The sequence below is a fragment of the Cherax quadricarinatus genome, chromosome 38 (assembly GCF_038502225.1).
Source record: "Cherax quadricarinatus isolate ZL_2023a chromosome 38, ASM3850222v1, whole genome shotgun sequence".
Classification (NCBI taxonomy): Eukaryota; Metazoa; Arthropoda; class Malacostraca; order Decapoda; family Parastacidae; genus Cherax; species Cherax quadricarinatus.
The window spans coordinates 25,769,024-25,792,592 of NC_091329.1; the positions used below are offsets into that span (position 1 = coordinate 25,769,024).

The following is a 23,569-nucleotide window of genomic DNA, read 5'->3' on the forward strand; positions in this document are numbered from 1 at the left end:
ACTGTGTCGAAAGCCTTCTTGCAGTCCAAGAAAATACAATCTACCCACCCTTCTCTCATCTTACTTCCGTCACCTTGTCGTAAAACTCCAGTAGGTTTGTGTTGCAGAATTTCCTTCCATGAACCGTGCTGGTTATCATGTATAAGTTCATTCCTTTCTAGCTGTTCCACCCTCTTCTCCTGATAAGCTTCTTCATGACTTTGCTCACTAGAAATGGCAGTGACACCGGTCTGTAGTTTAATGCTGTCTGTCTCCTCAATAACTGAGACTATATTTGCTGTCTTCCACACTTCAGGTAGTTGACCTGTATTAAAGCATTGTTAGTGGCACACACAGTGCCTCTGCTCTATCTCTCAGGACCCATGGAGAGATGTCCAGTCTCATTGCCTCTTGAGATACCTAGTTCACCTAGCAGCCTCTTCACTTCCTCTTCGGTTGTGTGCACTGTGTCCAGCACTTGTTGGTGTACCCTACCATCCAGGCTTTCTGGAGTCCTTCCTGTCTCCCTGCAAATATTTCCTTAAATTTCATGTTGAGCTCTTCATGTACTTCTTGGTCATTTCTTGTGATATTCCCTCCTTCCTTCCTCAGCCTGATTACCTGGTCCTTGACTGTTGTTTTCCTCATGCTGTGGCTGTAGAACAGCTTTGGGTTAGATTTGGCTGTTGATACTATGTCATTCTCTTATTTCCATTGGGCTTCCCTCTATATCTGTGCATATTCATATCTAGCTCTTTGACTAATCTCCTTATTTTTCTGGATTCTTTGCCTTCTATACTTCTTCCATTCTGTAGTGCACTTAGTTTTGGCCTCTCTACACCTTTGGGTGAAACTAGGGCTCGTTATGGTCTTCTCGTTATTTCTGTTGTCCTTGGGAATGAACCTCTCCTCTGCCTCCTTGCATTTTGTGGTCAAGTATTCCGTCATTTCATTTACTGATATTCCCATCAGTTCTCTTTCCCTCTGAATCTCGTGCAGGAAATTTCTCATGCCTGTGTAGTCCCCTCTTTTGTAGTTTGGCTTCTCCCGCCCTACTTGTGCTGCTTTCCTCTCCACTTGACCCTCTACTATGTATTCAAAGCTATGGACTACATGATCACTAGTGAACTTCCTACTCATTTCTACAACAATATAAACTCCCGATGTGTTTATTGCAACACGAAAGGCCTAGAGCTATCTTTCAACTCCCCCATGGTTGTTTCATATATATATATATATATAGAAAGGGGTTTAGTTATAGGTAATACATATTTTAAGAAAAAGATGATAAATAAGTATACAAGATATGATGTAGGGCGAAATGACAGTAGTTTGTTGGATTATGTATTGGTAGATAAAAGACTGTTGAGTAGACTTCAGGATGTACATGTTTATAGAGGGGCCACAGATATATCAGATCACTTTCTAGTTGTAGCTACACTGAGAGTAAAAGGTAGATGGGATACAAGGAGAATAGAAGCATCAGGGAAGAGAGAGGTGAAGGTTTATAAACTAAAAGAGGAGGCAGTTAGGGTAAGATATAAACAGCTATTGGAGGATAGATGGGCTAATGAGAGCATAGGCAATGGGGTCGAAGAGGTATGGGGTAGGTTTAAAAATGTAGTGTTAGAGTGTTCAGCAGAAGTTTGTGGTTACAGGAAAGTGAGTGCGGGAGGGAAGAGGAGCGATTTGTGGAATGATGATGTGAAGAGAGTAGAAAGGGAGAAAAAGATAGCATATGAAAAGTTTTTACAAAGTAGAAGTGATGCAAGGAGGGAAGAGTATATGGAGAAAAAGAGAGAGGTTAAGAGAGTGGTGAAGCAATGTAAAAAGAGAGCAAATGAGAGAGTGGGTGAGATGTTATCAACAAATTTTGTTGAAAATAAGAAAAAGTTTTGGAGTAAGATTAACAAGTTAAGAAAGCCTAGAGAACAAATGGATTTGTCAGTTAAAAATAGGAGAGGAGAGTTATTAAATGGAAAGTTAGAGGTATTGGGAAGATGGAGGGAATATTTTGAGGAATTGTTAAATGTTGATGAAGATAGGGAAGCTGTGATTTCGTGTATAGGGCAAGGAGGAACAACATCTTGTAGGAGTGAGGAAGAGCCAGTTGTGAGTGTGGGGGAAGTTCGTGAGGCAGTAGGTAAAATGAAAGGGGGTAAGGCAGCCGGGAATGATGGGATAAAGATAGAAATGTTAAAAGCAGGTGGGGATATAGTTTTGGAGTGGTTGGTGCAATTATTTAATAAATGTATGGAAGAGGGTAAGGTACCTAAGGATTGGGAGAGAGCATGCATAGTTCCTTTGTATAAAGGCAAAGGGGATAAAAGAGAGTGCAAAAATTATAGGGGGATAAGTCTGCTGAGTATACCTGGTAAAGTGTATGGTAGAGTTATTATTGAAAGAATTAAGAGTAAGATGGAGAATAGGATAGCAGATGAACAAGGAGGCTTTAGGAAAGGTAGGGGGTGTGTGGACCAGGTGTTTACAGTGAAACATATAAGTGAACAGTATTTAGATAAGGCTAAAGAGGTCTTTGTGGCATTTATGGATTTGGAAAAGGCGTATGACAGGGTGGATAGGGGGGCAATGTGGCAGATGTTGCAAGTGTATGGTGTAGGAGGTAGGTTACTGAAAGCAGTGAAGAGTTTTCACGAGGATAGTGAGGCTAAAGTTAGAGTATGTAGGAAAGAGGGAAATTATTTCCCAGTAAAAGTAGGCCTTAGACAAGGATGTGTGATGTCACCGTGGTTGTTTAATATATTTATAGATGGGGTTGTAAGAGAAGTAAATGCGAGGGTCTTGGCAAGAGGCGTGGAGTTAAAAGATAAAGAATCACACACAAAGTGGGAGTTGTCACAGCTGCTCTTTGCTGATGACACTGTGCTCTTGGGAGATTCTGAAGAGAAGTTGCAGAGATTGGTGGATGAATTTGGAAGGGTGTGCAAAAGAAGAAAATTAAAGGTGAATACAGGAAAGAGTAAGGTTATGAGGATAACAAAAAGATTAGGTGATGAAAGATTGAATATCAGATTGGAGGGAGAGAGTATGGAGGAGGTGAATGTATTCAGATATTTGGGAGTGGACGTGTCAGCGGATGGGTCTATGAAAGATGAGGTGAATCATAGAATTGATGAGGGGAAAAGAGTGAGTGGTGCACTTAGGAGTCTGTGGAGACAAAGAACTTTGTCCTTGGAGGCAAAGAGGGGAATGTATGAGAGTATAGTTTTACCAACGCTCTTATATGGGTGTGAAGCATGGGTGATGAATGTTGCAGCAAGGAGAAGGCTGGATTCAGTGGAGATGTCATGTCTGAGGGCTATGTGTGGTGTGAATATAATGCAGAGAATTCGTAGTTTGGAAGTTAGGAGGAGATGCGGGATTACCAAAACTGTTGTCCAGAGGGCTGAGGAAGGGTTGTTGAGGTGGTTCGGACATGTAGAGAGAATGGAGCGAAACAGAATGACTTCAAGAGTGTACCAGTCTGTAGTGGAAGGAAGGCGAGGTAGGGGTCGGCCTAGGAAAGGTTGGAGAGAGGGGGTAAAGGAGGTTTTGTGTGCGAGGGGCTTGGACTTCCAGCAGGCATGCGTGAGCGTGTTTGATAGGAGTGAATGGAGACAAATGGTTTTTAATACTTGACGTGCAGTTGGAGTGTGAGCAAAGTAACATTTATGAAGGGATTCAGGGAAACTGGCAGGCCGGACTTGAGTCCTGGAGATGGGAAGTACAGTGCCTGCACTCTGAAGGAGGGGTGTTAATGTTGCAGTTTAAAAACTGTAGTGTAAAGCACCCTTCTGGCAAGACAGTGATGGAGTGAATGATGGTGAAAGTTTTTCTTTTTCGGGCCACCCTGCCTTGGTGGGAATCGGCCAGTGTGATAATAAATAATGTGTGTGTGTGTGTGTGTGTGTGTGAAACAAGATTGTGTGGATCAATGTAGGTGGCTATGAGTTTAATCATGCAGAGATAATGTGATTACCATGCATGCCTGACTGCCAGCCTGCCAGCCGCTGGTTGACTGCCAGCCTGCGTGTTCACACACCCAAGTCTCTCTGATGACCTCTTTGAAGTTCCTCCACCAGCCTCATACTGTCTCTTCACTCTCTAGCGTCTACACTTTATAGTGCCTAAACACACTGAGTTGACAGTGTTGATGAAGTACAGTGCCTGAGTTGACAGTGTTGAAGTACAGTGCCTGAGTTGACAGTGTTGAAGTACAGTGCCTGAGTTTACAGTGTTGAAGTACAGTGCCTGAGTTTACAGTGTTGAAGTACAGTGCCTGAGTTTACAGTGTTGAAGTACAGTGCCTGAGTTTACAGTGTTGAAGTACAGTGCCTGAGTTTACAGTGTTGATGAAGTACAGTGCCTGAGTTTACAGTGTTGATGAAGTACAGTGCCTGAGTTGACAGTGTCGATGAAGTACAGTGCCTGAGTTTACAGTGTTGATGAAGTACAGTGCCTGAGTTTACAGTGTTGATGAAGTACAGTGCTTGAGTTGACAGTGTTGATGAAGGACAGTGCCTGAGTTGACAGTGTTGATGAAGGACAGTGCCTGACTTGACAGTGTTGATGAAGGACAGTGCCTGACTTGACAGTGTTGATGAAGGACAGTGCTTGAGTTGACAGTGTTGATGAAGGACAGTGCCTGACTTGACAGTGTTGATGAAGGACAGTGCTTGAGTTGACAGTGTTGATGAAGGACAGTGCCTGAGTTGACAGTGTTGATGAAGGACAGTGCTTGAGTTGACAGTGTTGATGAAGGACAGTGCTTGAGTTGACAGTGTTGATGAAGGACAGTGCCTGACTTGACAGTGTTGATGAAGTACAGTGCCTGACTTGACAGTGTTGATGAAGGAGAGTGCCTGACTTGACAGTGTTGATGAAGGACAGTGCTTGAGTTGACAGTGTTGATGAAGGACAGTGCTTGAGTTGACAGTGTTGATGAAGGACAGTGCTTGAGTTGACTGTGTTGATGAAGGACAGTGCCTGACTTGACAGTGTTGATGAAGGAGAGTGCCTGACTTGACAGTGTTGATGAAGGACAGTGCTTGAGTTGACAGTGTTGATGAAGGACAGTGCTTGAGTTGACAGTGTTGATGAAGGACAGTGCTTGAGTTGACTGTGTTGATGAAGGACAGTGCCTGACTTGACAGTGTTGATGAAGTACAGTGCCTGACTTGACAGTGTTGATGAAGGACAGTGCCTGACTTGACAGTGTTGATGAAGGACAGTGCTTGAGTTGACTGTGTTGATGAAGGACAGTGCTTGAGTTGACAGTGTTGATGAAGGACAGTGCCTGACTTGACAGTGTTGATGAAGGACAGTGCTTGAGTTGACTGTGTTGATGAAGGACAGTGCTTGCGTTGACTGTGTTGATGAAGGACAGTGCTTGCGTTGACTGTGTTGATGAAGGACAGTGCCTGACTTGACAGTGTTGTTGAAGGACAGTGCTTGAGTTGACTGTGTTGATGAAGTACAGTGCCTGAGTTGACAGTGTTGATGAAGGACAGTGCCTGACTTGACAGTGTTGATGAAGGACAGTGCCTGACTTGACAGTGTTGAAGAAGGACAGTGCCTGAGTTGACTGTGTTGATGAAGTACAGTTCCTGAGTTGACTGTGTTGATGAAGGACAGTGCTTGAGTTGACAGTGTTGATGAAGGACAGTGCTTGAGTTGACAGTGTTGATGAAGGACAGTGCCTGAGTTGACAGTGTTGATGAAGGACAGTGCTTGAGTTGACAGTGTTAATGAAGGACAGTGCTTGAGTTGACAGTGTTGATGAAGTACAGTTCCTGAGTTGACTGTGTTGATGAAGGACAGTGCCTGAGTTGACTGTGTTGATGAAGGACAGTGCTTGAGTTGACAGTGTTGATGAAGGACAGTGCTTGAGTTGACTGTGTTGATGAAGGACAGTGCTTGAGTTGACTGTGTTGATGAAGGACAGTGCTTGAGTTGACAGTGTTAATGAAGGACAGTGCTTGAGTTGACAGTGTTGATGAAGGACAGTGCCTGACTTGACAGTGTTGATGAAGTACAGTGCCTGACTTGACAGTGTTGATGAAGTACAGTGCCTGACTTGACAGTGTTGATGAAGGACAGTGCCTGAGTTGACAGTGTTGATGAAGGACAGTGCCTGAGTTGACAGTGTTGATGAAGGACAGTGCTTGAGTTGACAGTGTTAATGAAGGACAGTGCTTGAGTTGACAGTGTTGATGAAGTACAGTGCCTGACTTGACAGTGTTGATGAAGTACAGTGCCTGAGTTGACAGTGTTGATGAAGGACAGTGCCTGAGTTGACAGTGTTGATGAAGTACAGTGCCTGAATTGACAGTGTTGATGAAGGACAGTGCTTGAGTTGACAGTGTTGATGAAGGACAGTTCCTGAGTTGACAGTGTTGATGAAGGACAGTGCCTGAGTTGACAGTGTTGATGAAGGACAGTGCTTGAGTTGACTGTGTTGATGAAGTACAGTGCCTGACTTGATTGTGTTGATGAAGTACAGTGCCTGACTTGACAGTGTTGATGAAGTACAGTGCCTGACTTGACAGTGTTGATGAAGTACAGTGCCTGACTTGACAGTGTTGATGAAGGACAGTGCCTGAGTTGACAGTGTTGATGAAGGACAGTGCCTGAGTTGACAGTGTTGATGAAGGACAGTGCTTGAGTTGACTGTGTTGATGAAGTACAGTGCCTGACTTGACTGTGTTGATGAAGTACAGTGCCTGACTTGACAGTGTTGATGAAGTACAGTGCCTGACTTGACAGTGTTGATGAAGTACAGTGCCTGACTTGACAGTGTTGATGAAGGACAGTGCCTGACTTGACAGTGTTGATGAAGTACAGTGCCTGACTTGACAGTGTTGATGAAGTACAGTGCCTGACTTGACAGTGTTGATGAAGTACAGTGCCTGACTTGACAGTGTTGATGAAGTACAGTGCCTGACTTGACAGTGTTGATGAAGGACAGTGCCTGACTTGACAGTGTTGATGAAGTACAGTGCCTGACTTGACAGTGTTGATGAAGTACAGTGCCTGACTTGACAGTGTTGATGAAGTACAGTGCCTGACTTGACAGTGTTGATGAAGTACAGTGCCTGACTTGACAGTGTTGATGAAGTACAGTGCCTGACTTGACAGTGTTGATGAAGGACAGTGCCTGAGTTGACAGTGTTGATGAAGGACAGTGCCTGAGTTGACAGTGTTGATGAAGGACAGTGCTTGAGTTGACTGTGTTGATGAAGTACAGTGCCTGACTTGACTGTGTTGATGAAGTACAGTGCCTGACTTGACAGTGTTGATGAAGTACAGTGCCTGACTTGACAGTGTTGATGAAGTACAGTGCCTGACTTGACAGTGTTGATGAAGGACAGTGCCTGACTTGACAGTGTTGATGAAGTACAGTGCCTGACTTGACAGTGTTGATGAAGTACAGTGCCTGACTTGACAGTGTTGATGAAGTACAGTGCCTGACTTGACAGTGTTGATGAAGTACAGTGCCTGACTTGACAGTGTTGATGAAGTACAGTGCCTGACTTGACAGTGTTGATGAAGTACAGTGCCTGACTTGACAGTGTTGATGAAGTACAGTGCCTGACTTGACAGTGTTGATGAAGTACAGTGCCTGACTTGACAGTGTTGATGAAGTACAGTGCCTGACTTGACAGTGTTGATGAAGGACAGTGCCTGACTTGACAGTGTTGAAGTACAGTGCCTGACTTGACAGTGTTGATGAAGGACAGTGCCTGACTTGACAGTGTTGATGAAGTACAGTGCCTGACTTGACTGTGTTGATGAAGTACAGTGCCTGACTTGACAGTGTTGATGAAGTACAGTGCCTGACTTGACAGTGTTGATGAAGTACAGTGCCTGACTTGACAGTGTTGATGAAGTACAGTGCCTGACTTGACAGTGTTGATGAAGGACAGTGCCTGACTTGACAGTGTTGATGAAGTACAGTGCCTGACTTGACAGTGTTGATGAAGTACAGTGCCTGACTTGACAGTGTTGATGAAGTACAGTGCCTGACTTGACAGTGTTGATGAAGTACAGTGCCTGACTTGACAGTGTTGATGAAGTACAGTGCCTGACTTGACAGTGTTGATGAAGTACAGTGCCTGACTTGACAGTGTTGATGAAGGACAGTGCCTGAGTTGACAGTGTTGATGAAGTACAGTGCCTGACTTGACAGTGTTGATGAAGGACAGTGCCTGACTTGACAGTGTTGATGAAGGACAGTGCCTGACTTGACAGTGTTGATGAAGGACAGTGCCTGACTTGACAGTGTTGATGAAGGACAGTGCCTGACTTGACAGTGTTGATGAAGTACAGTGCCTGACTTGACAGTGTTGATGAAGTACAGTGCCTGACTTGACAGTGTTGATGAAGGACAGTGCCTGACTTGACAGTGTTGATGAAGTACAGTGCCTGACTTGACAGTGTTGATGAAGGACAGTGCCTGAGTTGACAGTGTTGATGAAGGACAGTGCCTGACTTGACAGTGTTGATGAAGTACAGTGCCTGACTTGACAGTGTTGATGAAGGACAGTGCCTGACTTGACAGTGTTGATGAAGTACAGTGCCTGACTTGACAGTGTTGATGAAGGACAGTGCCTGACTTGACAGTGTTGATGAAGGACAGTGCCTGACTTGACAGTGTTGATGAAGTACAGTGCCTGACTTGACAGTGTTGATGAAGTACAGTGCCTGACTTGACAGTGTTGATGAAGGACAGTGCCTGACTTGACAGTGTTGATGAAGTACAGTGCCTGACTTGACAGTGTTGATGAAGGACAGTGCCTGACTTGACAGTGTTGATGAAGTACAGTGCCTGACTTGACAGTGTTGATGAAGGACAGTGCCTGACTTGACAGTGTTGATGAAGTACAGTGCCTGACTTGACAGTGTTGATGAAGGACAGTGCCTGACTTGACTGTGTTGATGAAGTACAGTGCCTGACTTGACAGTGTTGATGAAGTACAGTGCCTGACTTGACAGTGTTGATGAAGAACAGTGCCTGACTTGACAGTGTTGATGAAGTACACTGCCTGACTTGACAGTGTTGATGAAGTACACTGCCTGAGTTGACAGTGTTGATGAAGTACAGTGCCTGACTTGACAGTGTTGATGAAGTACAGTGCCTGACTTGACAGTGTTGATGAAGGACAGTGCCTGAGTTGACAGTGTTGATGAAGGACAGTGCCTGAGTTGACAGTGTTGATGAAGTACACTGCCTGAGTTGACAGTGTTGATGAAGTACAGTGCCTGACTTGACAGTGTTGATGAAGTACAGTGCCTGAGTTGACAGTGTTGATGAAGTACACTGCCTGAGTTGACAGTGTTGATGAAGTACACTGCCTGGGTTGACAGTGTTGATGAAGTACACTGCCTGGGTTGACAGTGTTGATGAAGTACACTGCCTGGGTTGACAGTGTTGATGAAGTACACTGCCTGAGTTGACAGTGTTGATGAAGTACACTGCCTGGGTTGACAGTGTTGATGAAGTACACTGCCTGGGTTGACAGTGTTGATGAAGTACACTGCCTGGGTTGACAGTGTTGATGAAGTACACTGCCTGGGTTGACAGTGTTGATGAAGTACACTGCCTGGGTTGACAGTGTTGATGAAGTACACTGCCTGGGTTGACAGTGTTGATGAAGTACACTGCCTGGGTTGACAGTGTTGATGAAGTACACTGCCTGGGTTGACAGTGTTGATGAAGTACACTGCCTGGGTTGACAGTGTTGATGAAGTACACTGCCTGGGTTGACAGTGTTGATGAAGTACACTGCCTGGGTTGACAGTGTTGATGAAGTACACTGCCTGGGTTGACAGTGTTGATGAAGTACACTGCCTGGGTTGACAGTGTTGATGAAGTACACTGCCTGGGTTGACAGTGTTGATGAAGTACACTGCCTGGGTTGACAGTGTTGATGAAGTACACTGCCTGGGTTGACAGTGTTGATGAAGTACACTGCCTGGGTTGACAGTGTTGATGAAGTACACTGCCTGGGTTGACAGTGTTGATGAAGTACACTGCCTGGGTTGACAGTGTTGATGAAGTACACTGCCTGGGTTGACAGTGTTGATGAAGTACACTGCCTGGGTTGACAGTGTTGATGAAGTACACTGCCTGGGTTGACAGTGTTGATGAAGTACACTGCCTGGGTTGACAGTGTTGATGAAGTACACTGCCTGGGTTGACAGTGTTGATGAAGTACACTGCCTGGGTTGACAGTGTTGATGAAGTACACTGCCTGGGTTGACAGTGTTGATGAAGTACACTGCCTGGGTTGACAGTGTTGATGAAGTACACTGCCTGGGTTGACAGTGTTGATGAAGTACACTGCCTGGGTTGACAGTGTTGATGAAGTACACTGCCTGGGTTGACAGTGTTGATGAAGTACACTGCCTGGGTTGACAGTGTTGATGAAGTACACTGCCTGGGTTGACAGTGTTGATGAAGTACACTGCCTGGGTTGACAGTGTTGATGAAGTACACTGCCTGGGTTGACAGTGTTGATGAAGTACACTGCCTGGGTTGACAGTGTTGATGAAGTACACTGCCTGGGTTGACAGTGTTGATGAAGTACACTGCCTGGGTTGACAGTGTTGATGAAGTACACTGCCTGGGTTGACAGTGTTGATGAAGTACACTGCCTGGGTTGACAGTGTTGATGAAGTACACTGCCTGGGTTGACAGTGTTGATGAAGTACACTGCCTGGGTTGACAGTGTTGATGAAGTACACTGCCTGGGTTGACAGTGTTGATGAAGTACACTGCCTGGGTTGACAGTGTTGATGAAGTACACTGCCTGGGTTGACAGTGTTGATGAAGTACACTGCCTGGGTTGACAGTGTTGATGAAGTACACTGCCTGGGTTGACAGTGTTGATGAAGTACACTGCCTGGGTTGACAGTGTTGATGAAGTACACTGCCTGGGTTGACAGTGTTGATGAAGTACACTGCCTGGGTTGACAGTGTTGATGAAGTACACTGCCTGGGTTGACAGTGTTGATGAAGTACACTGCCTGGGTTGACAGTGTTGATGAAGTACACTGCCTGGGTTGACAGTGTTGATGAAGTACACTGCCTGGGTTGACAGTGTTGATGAAGTACACTGCCTGGGTTGACAGTGTTGATGAAGTACACTGCCTGGGTTGACAGTGTTGATGAAGTACACTGCCTGGGTTGACAGTGTTGATGAAGTACACTGCCTGGGTTGACAGTGTTGATGAAGTACACTGCCTGGGTTGACAGTGTTGATGAAGTACACTGCCTGGGTTGACAGTGTTGATGAAGTACACTGCCTGGGTTGACAGTGTTGATGAAGTACACTGCCTGGGTTGACAGTGTTGATGAAGTACACTGCCTGGGTTGACAGTGTTGATGAAGTACACTGCCTGGGTTGACAGTGTTGATGAAGTACACTGCCTGGGTTGACAGTGTTGATGAAGTACACTGCCTGGGTTGACAGTGTTGATGAAGTACACTGCCTGGGTTGACAGTGTTGATGAAGTACACTGGTTGACAGTGTTGATGAAGTACACTGCCTGGGTTGACAGTGTTGATGAAGTACACTGCCTGGGTTGACAGTGTTGATGAAGTACACTGCCTGGGTTGACAGTGTTGATGAAGTACACTGCCTGGGTTGACAGTGTTGATGAAGTACACTGCCTGGGTTGACAGTGTTGATGAAGTACACTGCCTGGGTTGACAGTGTTGATGAAGTACACTGCCTGGGTTGACAGTGTTGATGAAGTACACTGGGTTGACAGTGTTGATGAAGTACACTGCCTGGGTTGACAGTGTTGATGAAGTACACTGCCTGGGTTGACAGTGTTGATGAAGTACACTGCCTGGGTTGACAGTGTTGATGAAGTACACTGCCTGGGTTGACAGTGTTGATGAAGTACACTGCCTGGGTTGACAGTGTTGATGAAGTACACTGCCTGGGTTGACAGTGTTGATGAAGTACACTGCCTGGGTTGACAGTGTTGATGAAGTACACTGCCTGGGTTGACAGTGTTGATGAAGTACACTGCCTGGGTTGATAGTGTTGATGAAGTACACTGCCTGGGTTGACAGTGTTGATGAAGTACACTGCCTGGGTTGACAGTGTTGATGAAGTACACTGCCTGGGTTGACAGTGTTGATGAAGTACACTGCCTGGGTTGACAGTGTTGATGAAGTACACTGCCTGGGTTGACAGTGTTGATGAAGTACACTGCCTGGGTTGACAGTGTTGATGAAGTACACTGCCTGGGTTGACAGTGTTGATGAAGTACACTGCCTGGGTTGACAGTGTTGATGAAGTACACTGCCTGGGTTGACAGTGTTGATGAAGTACACTGCCTGGGTTGACAGTGTTGATGAAGTACACTGCCTGGGTTGACAGTGTTGATGAAGTACACTGCCTGGGTTGACAGTGTTGATGAAGTACACTGCCTGGGTTGACAGTGTTGATGAAGTACACTGCCTGGGTTGACAGTGTTGATGAAGTACACTGCCTGGGTTGACAGTGTTGATGAAGTACACTGCCTGGGTTGACAGTGTTGATGAAGTACACTGCCTGGGTTGACAGTGTTGATGAAGTACACTGCCTGGGTTGACAGTGTTGATGAAGTACACTGCCTGGGTTGACAGTGTTGATGAAGTACACTGCCTGGGTTGACAGTGTTGATGAAGTACACTGCCAGTGTTGATGAAGTACACTGCCTGGGTTGACAGTGTTGATGAAGTACACTGCCTGGGTTGACAGTGTTGATGAAGTACACTGCCTGGGTTGACAGTGTTGATGAAGTACACTGCCTGGGTTGACAGTGTTGATGAAGTACACTGCCTGAGTTGACAGTGTTGATGAAGTACACTGCCTGGGTTGACAGTGTTGATGAAGTACACTGCCTGGGTTGACAGTGTTGATGAAGTACACTGCCTGGGTTGACAGTGTTGATGAAGTACACTGCCTGGGTTGACAGTGTTGATGAAGTACAGTGCCTGAGTTGACAGTTGTTGACGCACATTATCTACATGAACATCACATTCCATCACTACTGTTCCACCTGGAGTGTTCTGAGGGGGTTCAACGTCCCTGCGGCCCTGTCCATGACCAAGCCTCTAGGAGGATCAAGGTCTGATCAACCAAGCTGTTACTGCTGGCTACATGCAATATAACATACGAACCACAGCCCTGCTGGTCAGGCACTGACTTTACTTACCTGCTCTATGAGCGAAGAAATATTTTCTGGCATCATTTTGTTCTCAAATGATAACTCAGAAACAACAAAACGGCACAATACCATCATTGGAACATTACACAAATAACCCGCACATAGTGTGACTTTGTAAATGGTCCAAATCGGACCGAAACATCATACGCTCCCATCTCCTAAATAACAAAAAAAGGCACAATACCGTGACTGGAACGATACACAAATAACCCGCACATAGAAGAGAGGAGCTTACGACGACGTTTCAGTCCGACTTGGACCATTTACAAAGTCACACAGTGTGACTTTGTAAATGGTCCAAGTCGGACCGAAACGTCGTCGTAAGCTTCTCTCTTCTATGTGCGGGTTATTTGTGTACCCATCTGCTATGTGCGGGATATTTTTGTAATGTTAACTCAGCTTGTGGTCGTTCTGTTTTCAGTGTAAAAACAAAATCTTAGATATTTTGAAGAGTTGCAGTGGAGAGCGAGGGGTTGTAATGACTACAATAAAGGCAACTCACTAAGTGTAAAGGAACCAAAGCTCTTCAACACGAGAGGAATTAGAAAAGACTCTTAGCTATCTTTAAAGGGAAAAATAATTGTTTCTGTAAGTCGGTTCCCTCATCAGCTAGGCTGTTGTCCATATGTTGTAGTGTGTGTGGCTAGTACTCACAGCTTGGTAGATCAAGCAGGAGGCCTGGTGTGGCAGAGGGTCGCCTGGGAAGTGACTTCTTATTAACGAAGCTTCTTCTTTACTGGTATTTCTTACTCTTGACAACCGTTCTCTGATCTACCTCTCTCTCTACGTTTTATTTGTGTTCCTTTTTTTCTAGTTTGGCCATCAAACTGTCACTGCACATATTTCTGAATATTCACTTAAATGATCCTGCCAAAAATCTAAATGATTTTACAGTATGTCTTTAACATATAAATTATGTGCCCTCTTTTGCAATTTGTCTTCAGAGTACATATTTTATTCATATTTTTTTTTTCACGGCAACACAATCTCTCTCCTAGACCTATTTTGCTCTAACGTTTCTTATAAGCAGTTTTCATTATCATTCACATCCTTGAAGGCTACTATCAAGTTACAGTAAGTAGAGTAACACAGCAGTGTCTCACACTACTGTATTCATGTCACCTTCTGGTGACAATAACTGATCCATAATTACTTACAAATGTTTCACTCGGCCCCACGATCTGAATATTTCATCACATAATCCGCATTCTTCATGCAGCCTGTTTTCCGTTTGTGTCTTAAGTACAATGTTGCGTTTCTCTACGTTAAATATTTCAATGTATCTGGTGTTAGATTCTTGGTCCAGGAAACAACCAAGTGCCTCCTGTCACGGGTTTATGTGATACTCCAATATAGGAGCTCCAATAGAAACTATGTATTGTACCAAAACAAAGCTATCCACATTGCTAAATTTACGAACTGTAATGCAGTTACTTAGCCTTAATACCAACATGCTCCTTAATCTGTACCAATACAGAGTTTTGAATTAATCTTAGTCTGCCCGAAATGCCTAGTCATGCTAGGTGTGATAGTGGCCCTCTCTGTAATTAGTTTTATATAATATGTAAACCACACAATATCGTTTAATATGTAAACCCCACATTGTAATCTTTATAGAGACTAAACTTAATTTGATTTGATTTATTGTTGAATGATCCGCTCAGTGACAGCCCTCGCTGGCTGGCTGCTGCTGTGTTGTCCCGGGAATCATCTCCACGGCACCACTCACAGATCACACCTCTAACAAATACATACACCAATACTTCATTTATCTTCTGCAGTATACCGATAATGTAGTTTACATGTAATAAAATACTGTTAGGCACAAGAGGAAGCCATTAGCATGCGGTGCATTTCGGAGAGGAACTATTGCAGGATTAAGAACTATTAAGAAGCAAAAAGTAATGTGTATACTGAATGTAAGTAGTAATTTGTAAGACTGACCTGTCATCTTACGTCTACACCAAAAGTTAAAAACATCAGCAATACTGGAAAACTGCTAAAACAGTTTACTAGATCATACTTAATACGACATCAGTCAGTACCTCTCTGAATGACAGTTGTCTACCACAACTGATTCACCAGTGGTATGTTATACCACCACTGGTTCACCAATGGTATGTTATACCACCAGTGGTTCACCAGTGATGAGTATGTTATACCACCAGTGGCTCACCAATGATGAGTATGTTATACCACCACTGGTTCACCAATGGTATGTTATACCACCAGTGGTTCACCAATGATGAGCATGTTATACCACCAGTGGTTCACCAGCGATGAGTACATCACCACTGGTTCACCAGTGATGAGTATGTTATGCCACCATTGGTTCACCAGTGATGGGTATGTTATACCACCACTGGTTCACCAGTGATGGGTATGTTATACCACCGCTGGTTCACCAGTGATGGATATCAGTTTACCACCACCACTGGTTCACCAGTGATGGGTATCAGTTATACCACCACCACCGGTTAACCAGTGATGGGTATCAGTTATTATGCTACCACTGGTTTATCAGTGATGGGTATAGTTATTAAACAACCACTAGTTTACCAGAATTTTCCAGATATTAATTATAGTGTTTCGTTCTCGCCTACATTTCAGGAAGTACATAAATTTCAATGTGTTTCCAATAACTTACGGAATTAACTTAATTTACACGGGCTTCGAGAGTTCTTGGTACATTCTACAATTATGCAAGTGCGCCTGTCTGTTAGTGCAAACAATATATTATTCTAGAGAGAACAACTGACTTTGAAGACCAATTGTTTGAGGAGTTTAGTTTCATCCCAGGGAAGTTCTTGTCCCCTAATACCACTCCTCTCATCCAGCCCATGGGCCAGCAGGTCATTTCAAACTTCTAAAAACTCTACACCAAAACAATGTTTCAAAGGTGCTTCGAAGTGACCTCAGACACTGAATTGACCCTAAGAAGGAATCACTTTAGTATCCTCAATTGCATAAGCCTTATAGATAAGGCTTGGCAGAAAGAGACTTCCAGAAGGATGAACTCTGCTTCGAGAAAATTGTGGCCAGAATGTGTCCAAGAGAAGGATTTTGAAAGGTTTGAGGCTGACCTTGACGACCCTCTGCCTGTTGTGGAATCTACTGTGTCTTTGGGGAAGTCCATGGGGTTGGATGTGAGTGGCCAGGATGTGGAAGAGTTGGTGGACGACCACAGGGAAGAGCTAACCACAAAAGAGCTGCAAGTCCTTCAACTGGAACAGCAACAGATAGCAGCTGAGGAAATTGCTTCAGAGGAGGAGGAGGAGGAAGAAAGAGGGGAGAATGTGCCTTCTTCAGTGATTAAGGACACGTGTGCAAAGTGGACTAAGTTGCAGAGTTTTGTGGAGAATTATCACCCTAACAAAGCTGCTGCAAGCTGTGTCTGCAACATGTTCAGTGACAATGTCTCGTCCCATTTTAGGCAAATCTTAAAGAGACACCAGAAACAGGCCTCTCTGGACAGATTTTTTGTGCGACCGGGGTGCAGTGACTCAAGCTGGTCCTAGTGCCAGTAAAAGACAAAGAAGGGAAGTAACTCCGGATACGGCCTTGATACCTGAAGGCCTTATGGAGGGGGATTCCCCTTCCAAACAATAACCTCTCCTCCCTCTCCCCTCCTCCATACACCAAGAGTCTTCAATAAAGGTATGTAATGTTCATTTATCATTTATATTTATTTCTCATTATTTTCTGTATGTAAACCTATATTGTCTATAAAATGTATTTTTTGTTAATATTTTTGGGTGTCTGGAATGGATTAACTGGATTTACATTATTTCTTATGGGAAATATTACTTTGGTCTTCGTCCATTTCGGATATCGGCCGACCTTCTGGAATGGATTAAGGACGAAAACAAGGGTATTACTGTATTTGTGTACTGACAATGTCCCATCCAAGTCCCCTCGCATCTTTCACTCTACTGAGTGGTTTGAGTTTAACACTTGTTTCTTGATTTCAATTCTTCATTTTATTCAAACATCGTATTCTTATTTTTTTGTGTCACAGTGGATGAGGATATATTCTTAATTTTAGGGTCCAGATTGTGAGAGTGTGGGAAGCTGAGCAAGTAGGCATCGAAGGAGGGACAGTGATGCGATCCACTGTTGCTGTCTCCAAGGTACAACTAGTATCGGTAAGTGCAATAACTGTTTTAGTTGTGCTGAGAGTTTTTCTCAATTATGTGGGTGTAATAATTCAGGATTGTATCTGTGAACGTCACACTAGTAGCGGCCCGCAGGCTCACACAGACATCACAAACTACTACATCGTGATATCACTTTGAATATTATTTTCAACCTTCACTACTTGTTTTACTCAACTAAAAATGAAAAAAGGTTAACCGTAATAGCCAGGTACAAGTGAACATCCATATACATATTATGGGAAGCAGTAAGCTCGTAGGGGGTCACAAAGTACATGAGGAAATGGAGGTAACGAGGCTTGATGCTATACGGAAGATGACTTACCTGGAGGAGAGCAATAATGAGGAAGAAGACGTTGGCGTAGCGTCTGAACTGCTCGAAAAGGAACATGGGAAGGAAGAAGAGGAGCTTGTAGCGGTACTTAGCAGTAGAGACAGCGTTGGTGCAATACTTGTGTGGCTGTGGCTCGTTGATGTAGACGGTGCGGTGGTCGGGGCCGCCAGCACCACCGCCGCCACCACCACCACCACCAATCCCGCCCTCACCGTCACTCCCGCCACCACCGGAGTCATCATCTGCAGGAGTAAACTATGTTACTTCATCTGTATTATACACTTATAACTGCTGCAGCTCACCCTCTCACTCACTCAACTAACTCAAAGAACAAACTTTCTCTAATGCACATTTGTCTTTCTATGGTCTCACTGATCTTTAAGTCAACACAAAGAACAACTGAAAGATAGATTTCCAACACATTAATATAACATTCGAAAAATGTTTAGGAAATAAGTATATGTATGTGTGTATTATAACATTTATATATATAGTACTCAGGTGGACTCTAGGAAGGGTCTCCATATAATGCACTTCACACACACACACACACACATTATATATATATATATATATAGTATATATATATATATAGTATATATATATATATAGTATATATATATATAGTATATATATATATATATAGTATATTGTCCATGGGGAAGTGGAAAAGAATCTTTCCTCCGTAAGCCATGCGTGTCGTATGAGGCGACTAAAATGCCGGGAGCAATGGGCTAGTAACCCCTTCTCCTGTATACATTTACTAAAAAAGAGAAGAAGAAAAACTTTATAAAACTGGGTTGTTTAAATGTGCGTGGATGTAGTGCGGATGACAAGAAACAGATGATTGCTGATGTTATGAATGAAAAGAAGTTGGATGTCCTGGCTCTAAGCGAAACAAAGCTGAAGGGGGTAGGAGAGTTTCAGTGGGGGGAAATAAATGGGATTAAATCTGGAGTATCTGAGAGAGTTAGAGCAAAGGAAGGGGTAGCAGTAATGTTACATGATCAGTTATGGAAGGAGAAAAGAGAATATGAATGTGTAAATTCGAGAATTATGTGGATTAAAGTAAAGGTTGGATGCGAGAAGTGGGTCATAATAAGCGTGTATGCACCTGGAGAAGAGAGGAATGCAGAGGAGAGAGAGAGATTTTGGGAGATGTTAAGTGAATGTATAGGAGCCTTTGAACCAAGTGAGAGAGTAATTGTGGTAGGGGACCTGAATGCTAAAGTAGGAGAAACTTTTAGAGAGGGTGTGGTAGGTAAGTTTGGGGTGCCAGGTGTAAATGATAATGGGAGCCCTTTGATTGAACTTTGTATAGAAAGGGGTTTAGTTATAGGTAATACATATTTTAAGAAAAAGAGGATAAGTATACACGATATGATGTAGGGCGAAATGACAGTAGTTTGTTGGATTATGTATTAGTAGATAAAAGACTGTTGAGTAGACTTCAGGATGTACATGTTTATAGAGGGGCCACAGATATATCAGATCACTTTCTAGTTGTAGCTACACTGAGAGTAAAAGGTAGATGGGATACAAGGAGAATAGAAGCATCAGGGAAGAGAGAGGTGAAGGTTTATAAACTAAAAGAGGAGGCAGTTAGGGTAAGATATAAACAGCTATTGGAGGATAGATGGGCTAATGAGAGCATAGGCAATGGGGTCGAAGAGGAATGGGGTAGGTTTAAAAATGTAGTGTTAGAGTGTTCAGCAGAAGTTTGTGGTTACAGGAAAGTGGGTGCAGGAGGGAAGAGGAGCGATTGGTGGAATGATGATGTAAAGAGAGTAGTAAGGGAGAAAAAGTTAGCATATGAGAAGTTTTTACAAAGTAGAAGTGATGCAAGGAGGGAAGAGTATATGGAGAAAAAGAGAGAGGTTAAGAGAGTGGTGAAGCAATGTAAAAAGAGAGCAAATGAGAGAGTGGGTGAGCTGTTATCAACAAATTTTGTTGAAAATAAGAAAAAGTTTTGGAGTGAGATTAACAAGTTAAGGAAGCCTAGAGAACTAATGGATTTGTCAGTTAAAAATAGGAGAGGAGAGTTATTAAATGGAGAGTTAGAGGTATTGGGAAGATGGAGGGAATATTTTGAGGAATTGTTAAATGTTGATGAAGATAGGGAAGCTGTGATTTCGTGTATAGGGCAAGGAGGAATAACATCTTGTAGGAGTGAGGAAGAGCCAGTTGTGAGTGTGGGGGAAGTTCGTGAGGCAGTAGGTAAAATGAAAGGGGGTAAGGCAGCTGGGATTGATGGGATAAAGATAGAAATGTTAAAAGCAGGTGGGGATATAGTTTTGGAGTGGTTGGTGCAATTATTTAATAAATGTATGGAAGAGGGTAAGGTACCTAGGGATTGGCAGAGAGCATGCATAGTTCCTTTGTATAAAGGCAAAGGGGATAAAAGAGAGTGCAAAAATTATAGGGGGATAAGTCTGTTGAGTGTACCTGGTAAAGTGTATGGTAGAGTTATAATTGAAAGAATTAAGAGTAAGACGGAGAATAGGATAGCAGATGAACAAGGAGGCTTTAGGAAAGGTAGGGGGTGTGTGGACCAGGTGTTTACAGTGAAACATATAAGTGAACATTATTTAGATAAGGCTAAAGAGGTCTTTGTGGCATTTATGGATTTGGAAAAGGCGTATGACAGGGTGGATAGGGGGGCAATGTGGCAGATGTTGCAAGTGTATGGTGTAGGAGGTAGGTTACTGAAAGCAGTGAAGAGTTTTTACAAGGATAGTGAGGCTCAAGTTAGAGTATGTAGAAAAGAGGGAAATTTTTTCCCAGTAAAAGTAGGCCTTAGACAAGGATGTGTGATGTCACCGTGGTTGTTTAATATATTTATAGATGGGGTTGTAAGAGAAGTAAATGCGAGGGTCTTGGCAAGAGGCGTGGAGTTAAAAGATAAAGAATCACACACAGGGTGGGAGTTGTCACAGCTGCTCTTTGCTGATGACACTGTGCTCTTGGGAGATTCTGAAGAGAAGCTGCAGAGATTGGTGGATGAATTTGGTAGGGTGTGCAAAAGAAGAAAATTAAAGGTGAATACAGGAAAGAGTAAGGTTATGAGGATAACAAAAAGATTAGGTGATGAAAGATTGAATATCAGATTGGAGGGAGAGAGTATGGAGGAGGTGAACGTATTCAGATATTTGGGAGTGGACGTGTCAGCGGATGGGTCTATGAAAGATGAGGTGAATCATAGAATTGATGAGGGAAAAAGAGTGAGTGGTGCACTTAGGAGTCTGTGGAGACAGAGAACTTAGTCCTTGGAGGCAAAGAGGGGAATGTATGAGAGTATAGTTTTACCAACGCTCTTATATGGGTGTGAAGCATGGGTGATGAATGTTGCAGCGAGGAGAAGGCTGGAGGCAGTGGAGATGTCATGTCTGAGGGCAATGTGTGGTGTGAATATAATGCAGAGAATTCGTAGTTTGGAAGTTAGGAGGAGGTGCGGGATTACCAAAACTGTTGTCCAGAGGGCTGAGGAAGGGTTGTTGAGGTGGTTCGGACATGTAGAGAGAATGGAGCGAAACAGAATAACTTCAAGAGTGTATCAGTCTGTAGTGGAGGGAAGGCGGGGTAGGGGTCGGCCTAGGAAGGGTTGGAGGGAGGGGGTAAAGGAGGTTTTGTGTGCGAGGGGCTTGGACTTCCAGCAGGCATGCGTGAGCGTGTTTGATAGGAGTGAATGGAGACAAATGGTTTTTAATACTTGACGTGCTGTTGGAGTGTGAGCAAAGTAACATTTATGAAGGGATTCAGGGAAACCGGCAGGCCGGACTTGAGTCCTGGAGATGGGAAGTACAGTGCCTGCACTCTGAAGGAGGGGTGTTAATGTTGCAGTTTAAAAACTGTAGTGTAAAGCACCCTTCTGGCAAGACAGTGATGGAGTGAATGATGGTGAAAGTTTTTCTTTTTCGGGCCACCCTGCCTTGGTGGGAATCGGCCAGTGTGATAAAAAAAAAAAAATAAAATATATATATATATATATATATATATATATATATATATATATATATTTATATATATATATATATATATATATATATATATAACAAAAAGGCACAATACCGTGACTGGAACGATACACAAATAACCCGCACATAAAAGACAGAAGCTTACGACGACGTTTCGGTCCGACTTGGACCATTGACAAAGTCACACTGACGGTGCCTAGAAGCCTCACTAATCGCCGTCACCGACACTGTAGAACGCAACACTGGAAACTACAAAATTTCAAAAACATTGGCATACATGATACTTAAGCAGCACCAACCCAACAACACAGGAGTCACATGATTTCATCGTCTACCCGTCCTCATCATAGGTAGAGGTTGTTTTGATAAGGACCTGCCTCGCATGGGCCAGTAGGCCTTCTACAGTGTTCCTCCATTCTTATGTTCTTATGACATTCCTCAGGTCACGTGCGTCACATCTTACTCTCCGCCTATATATATAATGACTTTCTACCTCTGTATGTTAGAAGTGATCAAGGTCCCAGGACCGAAACGTTTTCTAATAAATATGTTATAGTGTTTGCTTACGTGTCTTTCTAAACAAAAATATATATATATATATATATATATATATATATAGATATATATATATATATATATATATATATATATATATATATGATGTAAAGAGAGCAGTAAAGGAGAAAAAGTTAGCATATGAGAAGTTTTTACAAAGTAGAAGTGATGCAAAGAGGGAAGAGTATATGGAGAAAACGAGAGAGGTTAAGAGAGTGGTGAAGCAATGTAAAAAGAGAGCAAATGAGTGGGTGAGATGTTATCAACAAATTTTGTTGAAAATAAGAAAAAGTTTTGGAGTGAGATTAACAAGTTAAGGAAGCCTAGAGAACAAATTGATTTGTCAGTTAAAAATAGGAGAGGAGAGTTATTAAATGGAGAGTTAGAGGTATTGGGAAGATGGAGGGAATATTTTGAGGAATTGTTAAATGTTGATGAAGATAGGGAAGCTGTGATTTCGTGTATAGGACAAGGAGGAATAACATCTTGTAGGAGTGAGGAAGAGCCAGTTGTGAGTGTGGGGGAAGTTCGTGAGGCAGTAGGTAAAATGAAATGGGGTAAGGCAGCCGGGATTGATGGGATAAAGATAGAAATGTTAAAAGCAGGTGGGGATATAGTTTTGGAGTGGTTGGTGCAATTATTTAATAAATGTATGGAAGAGGGTAAGGTACCTAGGGATTGGCAGAGAGCATGCATAGTTCCTTTGTATAAAGGCAAAGGGGACAAAAGAGAGTGCAAAAATTATAGGGGGATAAGTCTGTTGAGTATACCTGGTAAAGTGTATGGTAAAGTTATTATTGAAAGAATTAAGAGTAAGACGGAGAATAGGATAGCAGATGAACAAGGAGGCTTTAGGAAAGGTAGGGGGTGTGTGGACCAGGTGTTTACAGTGAAACATATAAGTGAACAGCATTTAGATAAGGTTAAAGAGGTCTTTGTGGCATTTATGGATTTGGAAAAGGCGTATGACAGGGTGGATAGGGGTGCAATGTGGCAGATGTTGCAAGTGTATGGTGTAGGAGGTAGGTTACTGAAAGCAGTGAAGAGTTTTTACGGGGATAGTGAGGCTCAAGTTAGAGTACGTAGGAAAGAGGGAGATTATTTCCCAGTAAAAGAAGGCCTTAGACAAGGATGTGTGATGTCACCGTGGTTGTTTAATATATTTATAGATGGGGTTATAAGAGAAGTAAATGCGAGGGTCTTGGCAAGAGGCGTGGAGTTAAAAGATAAAGAATCACACAAAGTGGGAGTTGTCACAATTGCTCTTTGTTGATGACACTGCGCTCTTGGGAGATTCTGAAGAGAAGTTGCAGAGGTTGGTGGATGAATTTGGTAGGGTATGTAAA

General features: G+C 43.2%; 1 protein-coding gene across 10 annotated transcripts in view; it reads right to left on the bottom strand.

Annotated features, from left to right (window-relative positions):
• ATP8A (ATPase phospholipid transporting 8A1) overlaps window positions 1-23,569 on the bottom strand; it is an 817,844-nt gene that overhangs the window by 331,648 nt on the left and 462,627 nt on the right. For all 10 annotated transcript variants that reach the window (XM_070092196.1, XM_070092203.1, XM_070092201.1 and 7 more), the window contains one exon: window positions 17,686-17,936. In XM_070092196.1, coding sequence (XP_069948297.1) covers window positions 17,686-17,936 — 251 coding nt within the window. The remainder of the gene's footprint in view (window positions 1-17,685; window positions 17,937-23,569) is intronic.